This window comes from Talpa occidentalis, unplaced genomic scaffold, assembly GCF_014898055.3.
Source record: "Talpa occidentalis isolate TD23 unplaced genomic scaffold, MPIMG_talOcc4v2.1 talOcc4.13, whole genome shotgun sequence".
Classification (NCBI taxonomy): Eukaryota; Metazoa; Chordata; class Mammalia; order Eulipotyphla; family Talpidae; genus Talpa; species Talpa occidentalis.
Window position 1 is genome coordinate 52,084,373 of NW_023601322.1, and position 16,847 is coordinate 52,101,219.

The 16,847-nt window shown below is 41.7% G+C and overlaps 1 protein-coding gene across 1 annotated transcript in view; it reads left to right on the top strand.

Annotated features, from left to right (window-relative positions):
• PRELID3A (PRELI domain containing 3A) overlaps nucleotides 1–8,360 on the top strand; it is a 33,353-nt gene extending 24,993 nt beyond the window's left edge. Inside the window, exon 6 of the mRNA XM_037508865.2 lies at nucleotides 7,359–8,360. Coding sequence (XP_037364762.1) covers nucleotides 7,359–7,424 — 66 coding nt within the window. The 3' untranslated portion in view covers nucleotides 7,425–8,360. The remainder of the gene's footprint in view (nucleotides 1–7,358) is intronic.
• The last annotated feature ends 8,487 nt before the right edge of the window (nucleotides 8,361–16,847 follow it).

Below are 16,847 nucleotides of genomic sequence, written 5' to 3' on the forward strand. Positions count from 1 at the left end.
CGCTCACCGCCGCGGCGGATCCTGCAGGGTTCTCCACAGCTCCCGTTCACAGGGTGTGGTGGCTGCAATAGTTCCTTTCCACTCCCAGTCCCGCTTGCTGCGTCGTTTGTTCTTGTTGGTCGTTTTAGTTTGTTGTTTTCCTCCTCTCTGCTGGTCGGAGAGTGCCGCCTCTGTGGGCGGGGGAGGGGAGCAGGGTTCTGCGCTTTCCTCCCTTCTGGTCCTCTTTTATGGCCACTTTCTTCTTCGGGTAGTTAGCTGGAGTCGTCCGTTTATCTTCCGTGTCCCAGTTCTCACTGGGACCTGCCGCTTTTTCTCCCTATTAACTTTTTTTAATGGGAGATGTTACTCGCAGCGTCTCCTCACCGCCATGTTCCATAATTTATATTTAAAAGCACATTCAGAGTGTCCATAATTTTGAAAACACATGATTTTTTATTAGCAAGTCCAACAGTATACCATAATTACGTATTCTTTCTTATGTAACTTTTTTTCCTTTGAAGGTAAGAATTGTCTTACTTTTTTTCCTCTTTGAAGTCTCTAACTGACCCTTGTATACTTTACATTCACTTTCTGTAGTACCTCATAACATCACCACCCACAGGTCAGATGGTTTCAGTAGCACGCCCTTTGCTGGGTTCTCTGGCAGTGTGCTTCCTGGAAGCCAGCCTCACTCCTAGCCATCAGCCTCTCCTCCCTGGAGCCCCTGGTTCTCTGATTTACACTTTCTCTTTCCTGCTACAAAATGGGGAAGGACATCTTGTAGAGCTTTAAAAGCTGGCGCATCTGAAAACATGTCCTCTCTTCTCATGCTTCATCCATAGCTTTGCTAGATATATAATTCTCAATAAAAAATACTTTCACTTAGAATTTTGGTCATTGCTCCGTTGTTTTCCACTCCCATTTTTAACTTGTGTATGTGACTTTTTCTCTCGGAAAGCTTTTAGGATCTCTTTATCTCTGATGCTGAGAAATTTCATAACGTGATTTTAAAAATTTACTGTGCCTGTTAAATTCTTAGTTTTAATATTGTGCTATAATTATGTAAGATCCTTTTGAGGAAAAGTGGGTAAAAGGTCTATAGGACAATACTGTACTCTATTTTCAGCTCCCTGTGAATCTATAATAATGTCAAAATTAAAAGTTAAAAACTATATACAATAGTGGCATCATGGAAAATGGTGGATGGAGGCACTCTATGAATTGGTCCCTCAACTGAAACAGCCATAACAAAAACCAACAGAATCAACTTTTTGTAGGATTTTGGATTCAAATCAAATACTTATGCCAACCAGGGGCGTGTTTTTAATGAATCTCAATGAACCTACTCTGCAGATTTCGGGCTGTGCAGCCTCTGTAGTCATTTAGGCCAATTTCTTAAAACAATTCTGTATATGTGCACACACACGTACATTCTGTTGGTTCTGTTTCTCTGAAGAACCACAACTAACACCTTTTGAAGCTAATTTAGTATCAGTCAAAGAGACTTTTGTGAAATTAAGATGTGGATTGTAATCAATCAAGTAGCCATTAAGAAAATGACTAAAAAATGTATATAAAAGAAAACAAAGAGAAAATCAAAATGATCACTAGAAAATCAATCAAACAAAAAAGAAGTTAGTAAGGAAAGAATTCAGGAACAAAAAAGTCATGAAAGTTATAGAAAACAGGTAGCAAAAAATGTAAGAAGTTAGTGCTTATTTGTCAGTAATTAAAGGTAAATAGATTAAACTCATCAATTAAAAAACGGAGGGTGGCAGAATGAGTGAAAAAAAATATGCTCCAAGCTACATATGATGTCCATTAGAAATGCACTTTAGATACAAAGACACAAATAGGTTGAACATGAAAGGGTGGAAAAATATTTCATGCAAATAGCGATCAAAAGAGAACAGGGTTGATTATATTTATATCAGAAAAAATAGACTTTTAAACATTGTTATGAGACAAAGACATACGCTTATAAGAGGTCAACTAATCAAAAAGATAAAAGTTGTGATCTTATACACACCAAAATACAAAGCCCTAAAATATAGGAAGCAACACTAACAGAATTAAGGGGAGAAATAGACAATTCTACAGTAATAGTTGAATTCAAGAATTCATTTCCAATAATGGTATAAATCCTTTAAATATGCTAATAATACTTCATTAATAGAACTGAGGAGAAAACCCCTCAGTTCATCTCAACTGACACAGACACAATTTAGCACTTTTTCATGGTTAAAAAAAAAAACACTATTCTGAGAATAGAAATAGAAATTTGAGAAATATTTCAGGATTTGGCATAGAATAGAAATTCATGTGATAAAGGGCATTTATAAAAAACCTACAGCTAACATCCTACTCATTGGTAGTAAAGACTGAAATCTTTCCCTCTAGGAGCAAGAACAAATTAAAGATGCCCACTTTCATCACAGCTGTGCAACACTGTACTGGAAGTTCTGGCGAGAGCAGTTAGTTGAGAAACAGAAATATTATGCATTCATATTGAAAAGGAAGAAGTGAAAGTACATCTATTTACAGATGACATGAGCCTATACATAGAAAATCTCAAGAAAACTATAAAAGGATTTGGCAAAATTACAGAGTAAGAGGTCATCATAAAACAGTCAACTTTACATTATCCATGAGCACTGTGAAAATGAAATTAAGGGGAAAATCCAGTTTATAATTGCACCCAAAAGAATAAAGTACATAGAGGGTCTCCCTGGCGGTGCAAGGGGTTGGCTAAGCACAGCACTATGAAGCTATCTGCAGCCTCTGCAGCAGGAGTTCAATCCCCAGCCTGCCAAGGAGCAACCCACATGGCACAGCAGACCTCTCCTGGCTCGCCTGCTGCTCCCCTCAGCAGTGTATTTCAGTCAGTCTGTCCTGCTCCCCATTCTGTCTCTGGTGAGTTCTCTCATCCTCTGCACCTCTGGCCAGTATCCCAGTTTGTATGCATAAATAAATTAATATTTTTTTAAAAAAGAAGAAAATACATAGGAATAAATTAAAATGAACAGGTGAAGGATTTGTATGCTGAAAATTACAACACATTGCTGAAAAAATTAAAGAAGATTTAATAAATGGAAAGACATCCATGTACATGGATTGTAAGATAAAACATTAAGGTAGCAATACTACCCAAAGCAATCTACAAAATCAGTGTTATCCCTATCATAATTCCTACAGTTTTGTTTCTTTTTTTCAGAAATGAAAAAGCCAGTCCTCAGTTTCAAGACTGAATAAACAAAACAATATTGAAACAAAACAATATTGAAAACAAAACAATATTGAAAAGGAATAAAGTTGAAGGGCTCACTTCCCAATTTCAAAACTTCTTACAAAGCTACAGTAATCAAAACTAGGTGGGGCTGGCATAAGAATAAACATATAGGTCAATGGAATAGAACTGAGAGTTTAGAAATAAGCCTGTGTATCTATGCTAATTGATACTCAACAGGGAGACAAAACCAATGAGGGAAGTATAGTCTCTACAACAAATGGTGTTGGGACAGCTGGATATCTAAATAGAAAAAAATAAAGTTGGATCATTACCTAATATCATGTACATTACCTAATATCATAACTCAATATTCATTAAAGACTTAAATGTAGGAGTGAAAAATAGAAAACTCTTACAAGAAATATAGGGATAAATACTTATGATCTTGGATTTGGCAATGGATTCTTACAAGTGACAACAAAAGCAGGAGTAACAAAAGAAAAAATAGACAAATTGGACCTCATCAAAATTATAAACTTTTGTGTATCAAAGGACACTATCAAGAAGGTGAAAAAGAGGGCCTCTCTGGTGGCGCAGGCGGTTGAGCACAGCACTGTGAAGCTGTCCGCAGCCTCTACGGTGCCAGTTCAATCTCCGCCAGCCTTGGAGCAACCCACATGGCGAGCAGACCTCTCTTGTCTCGCCCGCTGCTCCCCTCAGCAGTGTATTTTGTCAGTCTGCCTGTTCTGTTCCCCGCTCTGTCTCTGGTGAATCCTCTCACCCTCCCGCACATCTGGCCTGTACCCCAGTTCTTGTATAAATAAAATAAATCTTTAAAAAAAAGAAGGTGAAAAAGAGCCTACAGAATGGGAGAAAAATTTGCAAAGCATATATCTGATAAGGGTTTATTATCTAGAATATATGAAGAACACTTTCAACAACAGAAACACAAGTGCATTGGTGATTCAGTGGTGAATTTTTGTCTGCCACGCAGAAAGACAAACAACCCAGTTTTAAAGTGGACAAAGGGTATGAACAAACATTTCTCAAGATAAGATATGGAAATGACCAATGAGCACATGAAAAGATGCTCATTGTCACTAGTCATTAAGGAACTGCAAATCAAACCCATGATAACCACTCAGATTGTCATAATAACTGAATGGAAAATAGCAGAGGGCAGAGATGTGGGAAAATGTTTTTTTTCCAAACATCTTTGGAACATGCTGGTGGGAATTTAAAATGATGAATCCGTTCCACTGCTTGTAATATAGCTCAAAGTACTGAAAACTAGTACTCAAATACCTGTACATAAGTGTTCATTGCAGTATTCACAGTAGTGAATTCTGCAATATTCACAGTAGTGCGAAGGTGGAAACAACTCAAATGTCCTTCAACTGATGAATCACTAAACAAATGTAGTATATTCATACTATGAAATACTATTCAGTGATAAAAAGGAATGATCTACTGACATGCTGTAATGTGTGGATGAGTCTCTAAAACATTATGCCAAGTAAAAGAAGCCAGATAAAAAAAGACCACAGGTTCTAAGACTTCGTTTTTGGGCTTATAATAGGTAAATTGAGATAGACAGAAAGCATATTGATTATTGCCCATCAATATGAGGTATTGTCAATCAATGAGGTTAATGGGAAAGAATCTGTATAATGGGTAAAGGGGATTCTTTTTGGGGTGATGAAAATGTTTTGGAATTAGCTAGAGGTGGTGGTTGCCCAACTTAGTAAATGTACTAAATGCCACTGAATTGTATATTTTAAGATGGTTAACTTATGTGAATTTCAGCTCAGTCAAAAAGGAAATATAAATATATATTTAAAAACCAATAGATACACGCATATCTACCTACAGATAGCTGAGATCAGGACAGCAAGGCATTGCTTCCAAATTTATTATGTTAGAAAACTGGTGATTCCTTTGGCGCTGATAAAGATTTCTTTAATAATTTCCCTACCATTTCTCTTCTCTTTTTCTGGAAATCCAAATAGTCACATGTTAAACTTCCTGGATTGATCTTATAATTTTCTTATATTTTCTCTCTTCTTTTTTTCTACCTTCAGGATATTTCCTGACCTAGTCTTCCAAGCCTTTCACTTATTTTTATTTTGGCAAGTTATATTTTTAATTTGAAAATCTTTCCTGTTCATTAGAGTGTCCTGTTCTTGCTTCATGGACACAGTGTCTTCCTTCCTTTCTCTGCAGAGATAAATATGAGTGAAGTGTTCTTTTGTGTCTCCCCTGTGTCCCTGGGCACTGGAGGTTTTCCTCAGATGTCTATTCTTGCTGACACCGAAGCCAAGCCAGGGTGTGGGGTGGGGTAAGTCTCCCTGACTGCTGGCCTTCAGTGTAAGGACTTCTCCTTGACTCTGAACTATCTTCTCTCTCGAGTGATTCACAAGTCCGGTGGCCCATGCTTTCAAAATACCCCCTCCAGCCTGTCCCAGTCCCCTGCATGTCATCCTCTTTGGTCAGCCAGCTCTGAGTGGCTTGTGTCCACTCCCTCTGCTCTGTCACAGGCTCTGCATTCCAGCTCCATGTAGAGGGCAGTGAGAATGCAGAGTTTCTGAAGTCTGTGTTTCTGTTTTTTTTTAAAAAAAAGATTTATTTTTATTTATGCATAAAAGAGCAGGGGTGCAGGCCAGAGGTGCAGGGGTAGGGAGGGTGAGAGGATTCACCAGAGACAGAGTGGGAAGCAGAACAGGCGGATTGATTGAAATCCACTGCTGAGGGGAGCAGCCGGCAAGTCAGGAGAGGTCTGCTGTGCCATGTGGCTTAGTCCCTGCCTGGGGATCAAACTCATGCCTCAGTGGCTGGTGATAGCGTGATAGCACTGAGACTTTAACCCCTGCACCACTAGGGAGGCCCTGTTTCTGTTTTTTCTCATGTGGACATCTCTAAGGCAAGGGTAAAAGCTCTTTTTCCTACCACCTTGAAGTTCTGTTTGCTTTTATAAACTGTATTCATCTAAAAAAATACATTAAAGCCCTCCACGTTTATGGCTAAAAATAAAGTGCCGGCTCGTCTGTGGTCCCCTATGGAGGAAGAGTGAGTGGCTGCTGCCAATTGGCTCCTGAGTTTGGGGAAGCCAGAAATGTTTTCCGCATATGCAGTGATGTGTATGGGTTTCTCTTTTCTTTCTTTCATTAAACACTGATGGGATCATACTGTGCATAGTGTTTTGTGTCTGTCTTTTTTCTGCTGTTAAGTAACATTAACTTGAAGAGTTCCCTCTTGGGACTGCTCGTATGGCACTGAGGTCTTGATTCCTAAGGACCGGAGAGCCACTGCAGACAATCCCTGGATTTGGTAGGGCAGCAAGTGCAGGAAGAACTACTTGGATCACAGCCTGCCCCTCAATGACCTGCATCTCCCAGTGCCCTCTCCAGGGACAGCCTCTTAATCAAGTTGTGGATAACTCTCTCAGGCAACTCGGTATGACCTCACAGAGGTAGTGATCTAAAAATCAGGGAGATCTGTTCTAGAAGGAAATTTGGAAGTTTGTGATTTTGAAAACCATATTTTTGAGGCAAGATTGGAGAGAGCGTCAGGAAAGGCAGTATCTCTGGAACCCTCTCTATGGCGAGGGTGTGCAGGGGTCCTGGTGTATTTTTTGGGGAAAATTGCATTTTTAGAGCAAGAACAGTTCTGAATGTCAGTTATTTAATCACTTCAAATTTTGGGTAACGGAATCAAAATAAGCACATAACTGTATTGTGTGTTTTTTTTTATTTCCTGTGGTTTTCATTCTGAATAAATAAAACATTTTTTTCTTGAGGTGTTCAGCCATTTAAGAAAGTAACAGAGATTGTTTTCACAATTTGTTTCGTGAGCAGTAGTTTCTATGTCTCGCTCTTGTTCTGGTCTGGAAATGGATTCAACATTTCTTTGTACAGCTGCTTGTTCTGGAGTTGACTCTACCACAGACGGAAAGGTATGGTGTTCTCTCTTGAAGCTGGGTGCCGACAGCCGTGGAAATCTCCCCCTGACTCCTGATTTGGAAAGCGCGGCGCTGCGCGGGCTTGCGGTGGGGCGCTGCGCTTTGGCAGAAGCGGTGAACACAGACCTTCGTCTCTCCCGAGCAGGCGCGGACACGTTCCCCGAGCCCCTCAATGCCGGTCTCTCTCCGCAGGGTCGAGAGGCCTTGGAGTGGGTGATCGGCCGGCTGGGCGCGGAGCTGGAGGGCCTCCCAGCCTGAGCGCGGCGGAGCCCGGACGCGGGACGCGCAGACACGTGGAGGAGCCGCCGCGGGACCCGCACCCACCCCGGCCTGCGCTGCGCGCTCGCCCCGCGCTCCTGGGCGGTGGAAGGAACGTTTGTGTTGCCTGCCTGTGTGCAGACGTGTGGGGAAGGCACTCTAAAAGGGGAGTGGTGGTGCCACAGCGTGGCCTACAGCTTGCCTTTAGTTGTTTTTGCGTGTGTGTGCGTATGTGTGTGTGTGTGAAAAAGTTTTGTTTACTAAACAAGTCAATGTCATTCTTTGATACCCCATCCCAGAAGCCAAAATGTCAGAGTGAAAAAGAAAATGACTTTATTATACTTGATCACCTCCCAGTATTCAAATAAAAGTTACTTGTTTGCTGCGATCAAAGACCCAAGGTGCTCTGGGGGCTTTCTCTGAAAGAATGCTGCTTCACTCACAGGAGGAACACAGGGGACCCAAATAAGGGGTTAGGAAAAAAATAAAAGCCAAAATTAACAGTCAGCTATAAATCAGAGACATTCTGCAGGGGAGGAGGAGGGAGAGGGATCAAAACAGAGGAGGGAAGAGCACAGGGACTATGGTGATGGCGCATGGGTGGATTGGTGATGGGAATTTCATGGGGACTACACCTGAGAGGAGAAAGCAAACACTGTACAAAAATGAATAATGATGGTCCTCCCTGGTAGCACAAGGGGTTAAGTCTCAGCACTCTGAAGCTATCAGCAGCCACTGCAGCAGGAGTTCGATCCCTGGGGCCAGGGAGCTACCCATATGGCGCAGCAGACCTCTCCTGTCTCACCCGCTGCTCCCCTCAGCAGTGTACTTTGGTCAGTCTGCCTGTTCTGGTCCCCACTCTGTCTCTGGTGACTCCTCTCACCACCAGCACCCTGCACCTCTGAGCTGTACCCCAGTTCTTGTATGCATAAATAAATACATCTTTAAAAAAAAGAACAATGATGTAAAATACGTATTCATTTTTTTTTTTTTTTAAAGAAAGCTGTTGCAGAGTACTCCAGCACTGCTTTAAAGTTGAGAGCCTAGGGTGTCCCTGGGAGCCGCTGACACCAGAGTTCAGGCCATTAGCCTGAGAGGGTCTCTGATGATTGGCAGTTAGACAGGAGTTCCTGGGCCTAGGTACACTGACCTTCCAGCAGGGCAGGAGTGGGGACCTGCCAGCACTGAAATGTCCCACCTTACAGTGGTCACAGCAGTTCTGCTGCTGCTGGACTGTGGACCCCAACTGGGCAGAGCTGACCTGGAGGATACTAGGCTGCACTGATGGAGCATATGCTTTTAGAGGGGGAGGGTTAAAAAAAATCACAAACTTTTATAATCACTAGTTAAGAGTTAACTATGAACAGTTAAAGAGACGAATATTAAGAGATCATTGAGTACTGAGTTAGTACTGATGTGGATTCCCTTTTTTTAATATTTTATATAATTCTTACATCATTTTTCATCTTTGCACAATGTATGCATTTTCTTGAGTCTTGACTTTTCATCAGGTTCTATGCTTGTGTTTCCAGTTGTTAGAGGACAGTTTGCTCAGGGCAGGTGGTGGCAAATTGCATGAGGTGAAATGAAGGTCAAAATAGACAGCACTGGACTCTGGACCAGACAGCAACAGAGGCAAAGGAATGGGGAGGCAGTTCCAGATCATCAGAAGTGGTAGACACCTCTCAAAGGTGACCCAGATGTCTACACAGTGCCAGTCACCAGTACTAGACAGCACTGGCCAGTAATACTGGTCACCACTGGTCACCAGGAGTCAGTGTCAGAGACACCAGTTGACAGCTTTTTGTGAGTTGTCAACAAACAGCTCTTTGAGACGCCAGGTCTGGGCCTTTGGTGCTCCTTTCAGGTGATGTCAGAGGCAGGTTCAGCAGCCTAGTCTGAAAAAGTCTTCAGTTTCTCTTTTGTTCTTTGGAGGTCGGCTTCTGATCCTTCTTTCTTTTTCAGAGGCCAGGAACAGAGTGTGTAAGCTGGCTCCTGCCCTGCTTTTATCTTCTTTTTTGGGTCCCCCATCCTGCAAGCCTGATTGGACCATTTTCAATTCTTAATGACTGGTTGGATCATTAGGACCAATCAGCCCATCATTGATTTTTGATCCAAATAATTAATGAATAAGCTGATTGAGCCTGATTGGTTCATTTAGCTCACACCTAATTGATCTATTCTGTGATCCAGGTACCAAATATAAAAAGGAAAACTTGGTTTCTGCACAGACCTCATCTGCTCTGAGCTCAGTGCAGGCTCATAAGCTGGTGGTCTCCAAAGAGCCACAGGCAGAGCTGGCCTCAGTGGGCCAGGGGCACTCTGCATCCAGTACCCTTTGTGCAGGGCCATGTATAACAACATAGAAGAGGGTGGGGGTGGCCTGCAGCAGCACTGTGGGGTAGACTCTGTGGGGAACCCACCATGAGGGCCGAGGACTCCGTGGGTCTCTCTACTGCCTGCAGCTGCCCCATGGGGGCCCCAGGCTCCTCCCTGCAGCCCTTCCAGTTACCGGGAACCCCCAATATATATGTCTTCTGTTGCAATAATGGGATCCCCAGCCAAGAAGCTTGTCTCCGGCCCTCAGTGCATAGACTCCATCACTGCCTGAGGTCTCTTCAAATCTGACCTCTAACATTGATTTTTAGAGCTGAAAATGATCCAAGAAAACATTCAGCCCATCCTCCAGCCAACTTCAAGCTCTTGGCTCTGTTCGAGCATCCAGTACCATGCAAGAGACAGTACCTGTGAAGCTCCATCTTTGAACAGGTCTGATATTTGGGAAGTTCAGCTCTCATGTAATTTGCTCCAATTATCTACTTCCTCCCTCCCTGGTTCTGCCCCATGTAGCTCTGTGCCTACTCTCCCTTTCAAGTAGCTGCCTGAAATAGCCTTTTCTCATGTCCCCTTTCAAAAGTTCCTACTCCTCCCTACTCCCTTCTGCATTTTCTTTTTCTCTGTTGGACTTGGCACCTAACATTCTTCTATATTATTCCATGAAGACAGGGATCTTCGTCAGATTTCTTTTGCTGCCATATCCCGTTTCTGGAAAAATTTCTGGCTTGTAACAGGTATTCAGTAAACATGGGGGGAATTGAATGAATAAGCAGGTTCAATATGGAATGAGAATGTAAGAAATAGCATCAAGATATCTTTTAAACCAATTGAGTGTATTGTGGTATCTGTGCTCTACCATAGCCCTCAAGCAGCTGAATGGAATAGAGAAGCTTCAATCAGCTGCTCATGCCATTAACGTGCTTGACTTAGAGCTCTCAGTCTGGGTTTCCTACCTCACATCTGCAAATAAGTACTGCTCACCAAGTTCCTCGCTTGAGCTCTCTTCCAGTTGGGAAGCTCCTCAGTGGAGTGACCATGCGCAGCCCTGCCTCCCTGACCTAGCTTTTTTCCATTAACTGACGTGCAGCTAGAGACCATGGAGGCCTGTAATCAAAGCTGCTCCATAAATTCAAAGCATATATTTATCAGCACTGATTTTGTACATATTAACTCTTTACTACTAGCCTCTTTTACAGTATGGTATATAACTCTTAACAGTAATCATAACATCTAGATTAGGATTTATGTGGCAATGAGGCTGAAATAAAACTGTCTCAAATGTGTCATTAAGACAATTTGGTCAATAATAGAAAACAAGGAAAAATATAGTTTTATGATATTAAACATTCCAGACACTTATGTACTACAATTAATATTTTTTAATATTTTGCCAATTTCAGTAACCAGTAATGGCTACCAGTTACTGAGTACTCAGTGTATCAGATACTGGGAAGAGGTAGGCCAAGGAACAGGGGATTCCTGCAGTGAGAAAGGAATGCCAAAGCAAAGATGAATACATGAAAGGGAAAACTTAAAGTGAGCAAGCTTGCTCCTTGACAGTTACAGACAAGGGAGTCCCCTTTTTCATCAATTCACAGGGGACCACATTCACTAGCACAGTTAGTAACAGCACACCTAGTTGAGGACTCAGTGTCAGCTCTCTGGGTGACAAAAGAAATCTTAACACTGAGTTGTGTCAAATACAGCATAGGTTCAAATATTAAGATGATTCTTTAGCTCTTAAGCTGTAGTGACTTGACTGTCTTGATGTCCCACTTTTCAAGGACTCACTTTTGAAAAGCATTGTCCTGTCACTTCTAAATTCTTTTTGCTTCAATACTATTCAAGGGGCTCAGATTTTGCCATCAGTCTCAGAATCCAACAGCAGAAACAGTTACAGAATGTTTTGCACAGTAGAATCTATTCTAAATACATAAATTATATGTCACACTTTTTTTAAAAAGTGGAATGAGCCAGAATTACAGTGCAAATTCAGTCTGCCAAGTAATTGCACTGGAACATTTAATTAGTGCAGGCATAGTTAGTTCTTCAATCTTAAAACTTTTTGGGCGAGCAATGGCAGGTGTTTCTAGATGATGGTCTTTGGCTGATATGAGGGAAGACGGAGCATTACCCTTTGTGAGCATTATAATGAACTTGTGTGTGTGCACATTCCTGGGTGCACATGCGCACACACATTCTGCAGAGATCACAGAGCTGAAGTCTTGAAACACATGGTAAATGCTATTAAGCCTTTTCCAAAAAATAGTTTTCTTTATGGGAAATTCTTAACTATGATGATTTACAACTATGTATTTATATAGATATGATTTTTTTTTCTCATAGGGAGCTGGAAAACAGATGTTGTTAAATTATGGTTACCCAAAACTTTATCTCCTTTTTGGCATCTGAATTTTCCGTATCTCACGAGGCACAAGTCAAGGACTTGGACTTAGAGAGTGTAGGTGTAGGGTAAGGAAAAAATGTCAGGCTTTTCTGCCCTCCTGCCATCAGGATAGATGATGGATCCTTGAGGACCTGAATGCATGCCTGATGGCAGGCACCTGGAGTAGGGTGTGGGCATAGGTAGATGAGATTCACCTGGGCTAAGACTGTGCTTTTTTTAAGAGTGGCGTTACGGGGACGCCAGTAGAAGCCGAGGAGAAGCCAAAAGAGAAGCCAAGAGAAGCAAGAGAAGCAGAAGCCGAGAGAAAGCCGGAGAGCCCACAGTGAAGACCTGCTGGGGGCTGGGAGGCCTGCCAGCCTCCCGGCCCCCCGCACCCCTGCCTGCCATATGCCTGGTGAACCCCAATAAAAGACCTGCAAAACCCCTGAGGGCTCTGACTCCTCCTTTACCCGGTCTGCTGGATCCTAGAAAACCTGCCCTGTGTCCATTCCTACTGTTATAGTAGGGTAAGGTGAAAGTATCAGGCTTTTCTGCCCTCCCACCACTAGGACAGATGATGGAACCCTGTGGTCCCGAATGCATGCCTGATGGCGGGCACCTGGAGTAGGGTGTGGGCATAGGTAGATGGGATTCACCTGGGCTAAGACTGGGCTTTTAAGGGCGGCGTCACAGGGACGCCAGTGGAAGCTGAGAGAGAAGAAGAACCACAAGAAGAGCAGAGAACAAACGGAAGAACCAAGGAAGTAGAGAAGCAGAGAGAACGCGAGAATGCCGGAGAGCCCAGACAGAGTGAGGACTTGCTGGGGGCTGGGAGACCTGCCAGCCTCCCGGCCTCTCAGTACCCCTGCTTGCTGTGTACCTGGTAAATCCCAATAAAAGCCTGAAAAGCCACTGAGGGCTCCAGGACTCTCTCCTCCTTTACTGTCTGCTCGGATCGTACAAAACCTGCTCAGTGCCCTTCCTGCCCTTAGAGAGAGTCAATGACCATTTGAAATACAAGGCCACACATATCAATGTCTTGTTAAACACAATTCAGGAAGAAGATCCCAAAATCATATTTGGCAAATAAGGGACTAACTTGTATAACTGAGATCAAACTCAACTATCACATGTATAAATTATGCAAAGGGCCAGTGATGCTCTAAAAACATAAGAACTTCCTAAATTCAGTATGATTTAATCTTCCTAATTTTATTTATGCCTTTAAGGGATATAAGACGTGTTCTTATCATGGTATATTTTAAGAATATGTCCTTTGAGAGAGCTTCCAGGCTGGGAAAACAGCCCTTTCACGTGCTTCCTTGAAGGACTGCAATGAGGCCAGAAGCACCTGTTTCTCTTTAATATCCTTTGCAACACATTAGTGATCTAGTGAGTAAACAGGTTTCTTGACTTCCTGTGGAGGGGGGTCATGGGAAACTGATGGACAGCCAGCCCATCGGAAGCGCAGATTATCTGGGCTTGCGATGGGCAGCTGAGGTCTGAGGATGGGGTCATGGGAACCTCCAGTCTGTAGCAGGCTGGCCAGAAGCACAGGTAACAGCCTGGGACTTGTAGCTAATACCTAACACAGAGGATATTCTTGGGAGAATGAGCCCATAACCTGTGGAACCCGACTTATGTCCAGGTAGACAGTGTCAAAACTGAGCTGCGTTCTCAACCCCCTGCTGGTGTCTAAAATTGCTTGTTGGTGGAGGGAAGTCTCTCCACTCCCACTGGAATAAGGTCCAAGAACACAGCTTCCCTTCAGGAAGCCTAGGCCATACATGTTAGGGTTCTTTTAGCAATGCTACACACACTCCTCCCTGCTTTTGCCACATTTCATTAGAATGGCCTGGATTTTAATGTCTTCTATATCCTCCCATTCCCTTTACAAGTATGTTCCTTAAGAAATTATGTCTCGGGGGCCTCCCTGGTGGTGCAAGGGGTTAAGCACTGCACTATGAAGAAATCCACAGCTTCTGCAGCACGAGTTCGATCCCTGGCTGGCCAGGAAGCAACCCACATGGCACGGCAGACCTCTCCTGACTCGTCTGCTGCTCCCCTCAGCAGTGTACTTCAGTTAATCTGCCTGTTCTGTTCCCCACTCTGTTTCTGGTGAATCTTCTCACCCCCCGCATCTCTGGCTTGTTCCCCAGCTCTTGTATGCATAAATAAATCTTAAAAAAAAAATTATGTCTCTTTTCCATTGATACACAATGGTTGGTTTTTTTGGGTCAAAACTGATATTTAATAAATGTTTGCTGAATGAAAAAAATGTATGTATCTCTTGAGGAACTCTAGTTAGAAAAAATAAGCTTTCTCTTATACTAATTTGTGCCCATACATGTGACTTTTTATATAATAAAATGCTATGTGCTTTTTATAGAATTTGAATTTCCTACTCTGTTGAGATTTAAAAAAGGCATCACAGTTGCTTGGCAACACAGCAGAGTTAAGTGGTGGCTCCATTTCTATTCCTTCTTCCAGTGTGGTCCTTGTCAGATGGTAGTTCTCAAAGTGATCATAACTTGCTAGTGATAAAAATATCTTGCCTTCCCAACCTAGGTAGTTCTCAATAGCTAGATACCAAACAACAACACCATCTTGTAATAGGAATTCAACACAAAAGGTAGAATGGAAAGCCATTTTATTTTTCCCTAGATAAACTTTAAAATAAAAGACTTCAATGGAAAATGTTTAGTACTGTCACGTCACCCTGAATGCCAGCAATACCTTGACTTTTATACGCGTTGGAAGCAAGGTTAAAGTCCAGTCAGTAGTACACATTTCTCCATGGCTCTTCAACAATTTTGCATGTATAAGTTTACCTGATATTTTGCTTTAGCAAATAATAACATAATTTAAAACTTTCAGGTCTTCTATGTGACACTAAAATCCAGTTTTATATTTATTAATACAGTTAGAAAAATAAAAGCATAAAAAAATTCATGGTATGAGTTCACGGTGCTAATCACATAATCTCTTCAAAGTTATGATCATTTTAAAAACTACATAACAACCTTCTTGTTTAATGTGAAAGGCTAGTAAGACTATTAAATCAATGTACATATCAGTTATTTGATTAAATTTTTACTTGTCTTGGGAGAGTTAATTCCCATTATCCACTGAATGAAAACCCTTCAAATATTAATAGATATATTACAGTATTTACAAGCATTCTTATTTACTCTGACACTTAAGGGGAGGGAAACAAAGATCCCCAACCAGGTGACTTTATGAGGTATGGGACAAGGGAATGATATTGGGGCCTGGAGGGAGCTGGGGAGAGGAGTGTGCAAGGATGATGCCCAAGGGTGTGCACGAGCTCGAGGACACTTCAGGCTCCAGTCAACAACACTGTTAGATCAGGAGTAAACACTGAATAGCCAGGAGCCAGGATAAAGAATACTGCAACGGAATGTTAGTTTAGTAGTAAGTAGAGGAAGCTAGGCCTAAGGTCAGACAAGGCTAAGGATTGTAAAACTATGCCCCATAAGCTGTTAGTGAATTGCCCTCTGGAAATGACCTAACTCAGATGAGATGCTGGGTACATGTCATGGATAAGGAAGGGTTAAATGCACCAAAAGTGATGCTAATTTGAATTCTACAATTTTAACTGTGCCATGTGCCCTTTCTCACACTACTTTCTGGGACTTGTCTCAGACATACCATCTATTTGACCTCTTTGAATGTACTTGGCAAACCTCATTATTGCTGTTGAAGGATTTATATCCTAATATTTTGGTAAGAGATCATAACATCCAAATCAGCCTACACAGTATCATAAATCTGAAGAAGATATGTCAAAGATAGATGTGCTTGTGAATGTGAATGAAATTCTCATTCTCGTGGTTCTGTTTGTTTTAGTAACAGTAAACTAATCATTACTGTAAAAAGCATACTACCTAGGCCAGGCCTATATATAAATACCATTTTCTCTCCCTTGCACCTTTCCTGGTAGGTGTTTAGTGGCTCAAGCCAAGGGTCTTTAAAGAGCGTGGTTGTCACCAAATCATCTGAAGTACAGAATTTAAATAGTCCCTTGGAAAATTTTATAAAGGAGATTCACCCAATATGATGTTTAAAGCTCTCAAAAAAAGTCTGTAAGATAATTTAAACATATTGCATAATCAATAAGGGTTCTCTGGTGGCCCACTTTTACATGCAAATACAGACGAACCGTTAACATGCATTTATTTTAGGCAATTGGCAAAGTTTATTTTGAAAGTAAAAGTAATATTAAGTCATTTACTAAATTGTAAATTTCAATCCATTAAAAACTACTACCAGAGCAGTTCTGAGGTATATTTTTTGTTAATTTTATATAGAAATGTTTTTGATGTGGCGTGAAATGTGACTGCCATGCCTTTTATTAAATGGTGCTGTTGTAGTGTTGACTACAGATGTGTCCTATAGTTTTCAGGAAATTGTTGTGCATGTGCATTAACTAATATTTCAAATATTAATGGCAATTTGATTGGTTGGTCATTTCAAAGATACCAAAATAATAAGAAACAGCTCAGAGTATGGGCCAAACGAGCTGAGAAATTTCAGGTATACATTGCTAATCTCCAATCTTACCTTCATCAAGAAGCCACTTACTCAAGTCGTTTACAAGGAAAACTATGTGCAAAAAGCAATCTATCAGAAGGTTTTCTTGTAATTTAAAAAGAACTAGACAATGTTTCTCCTTTTAA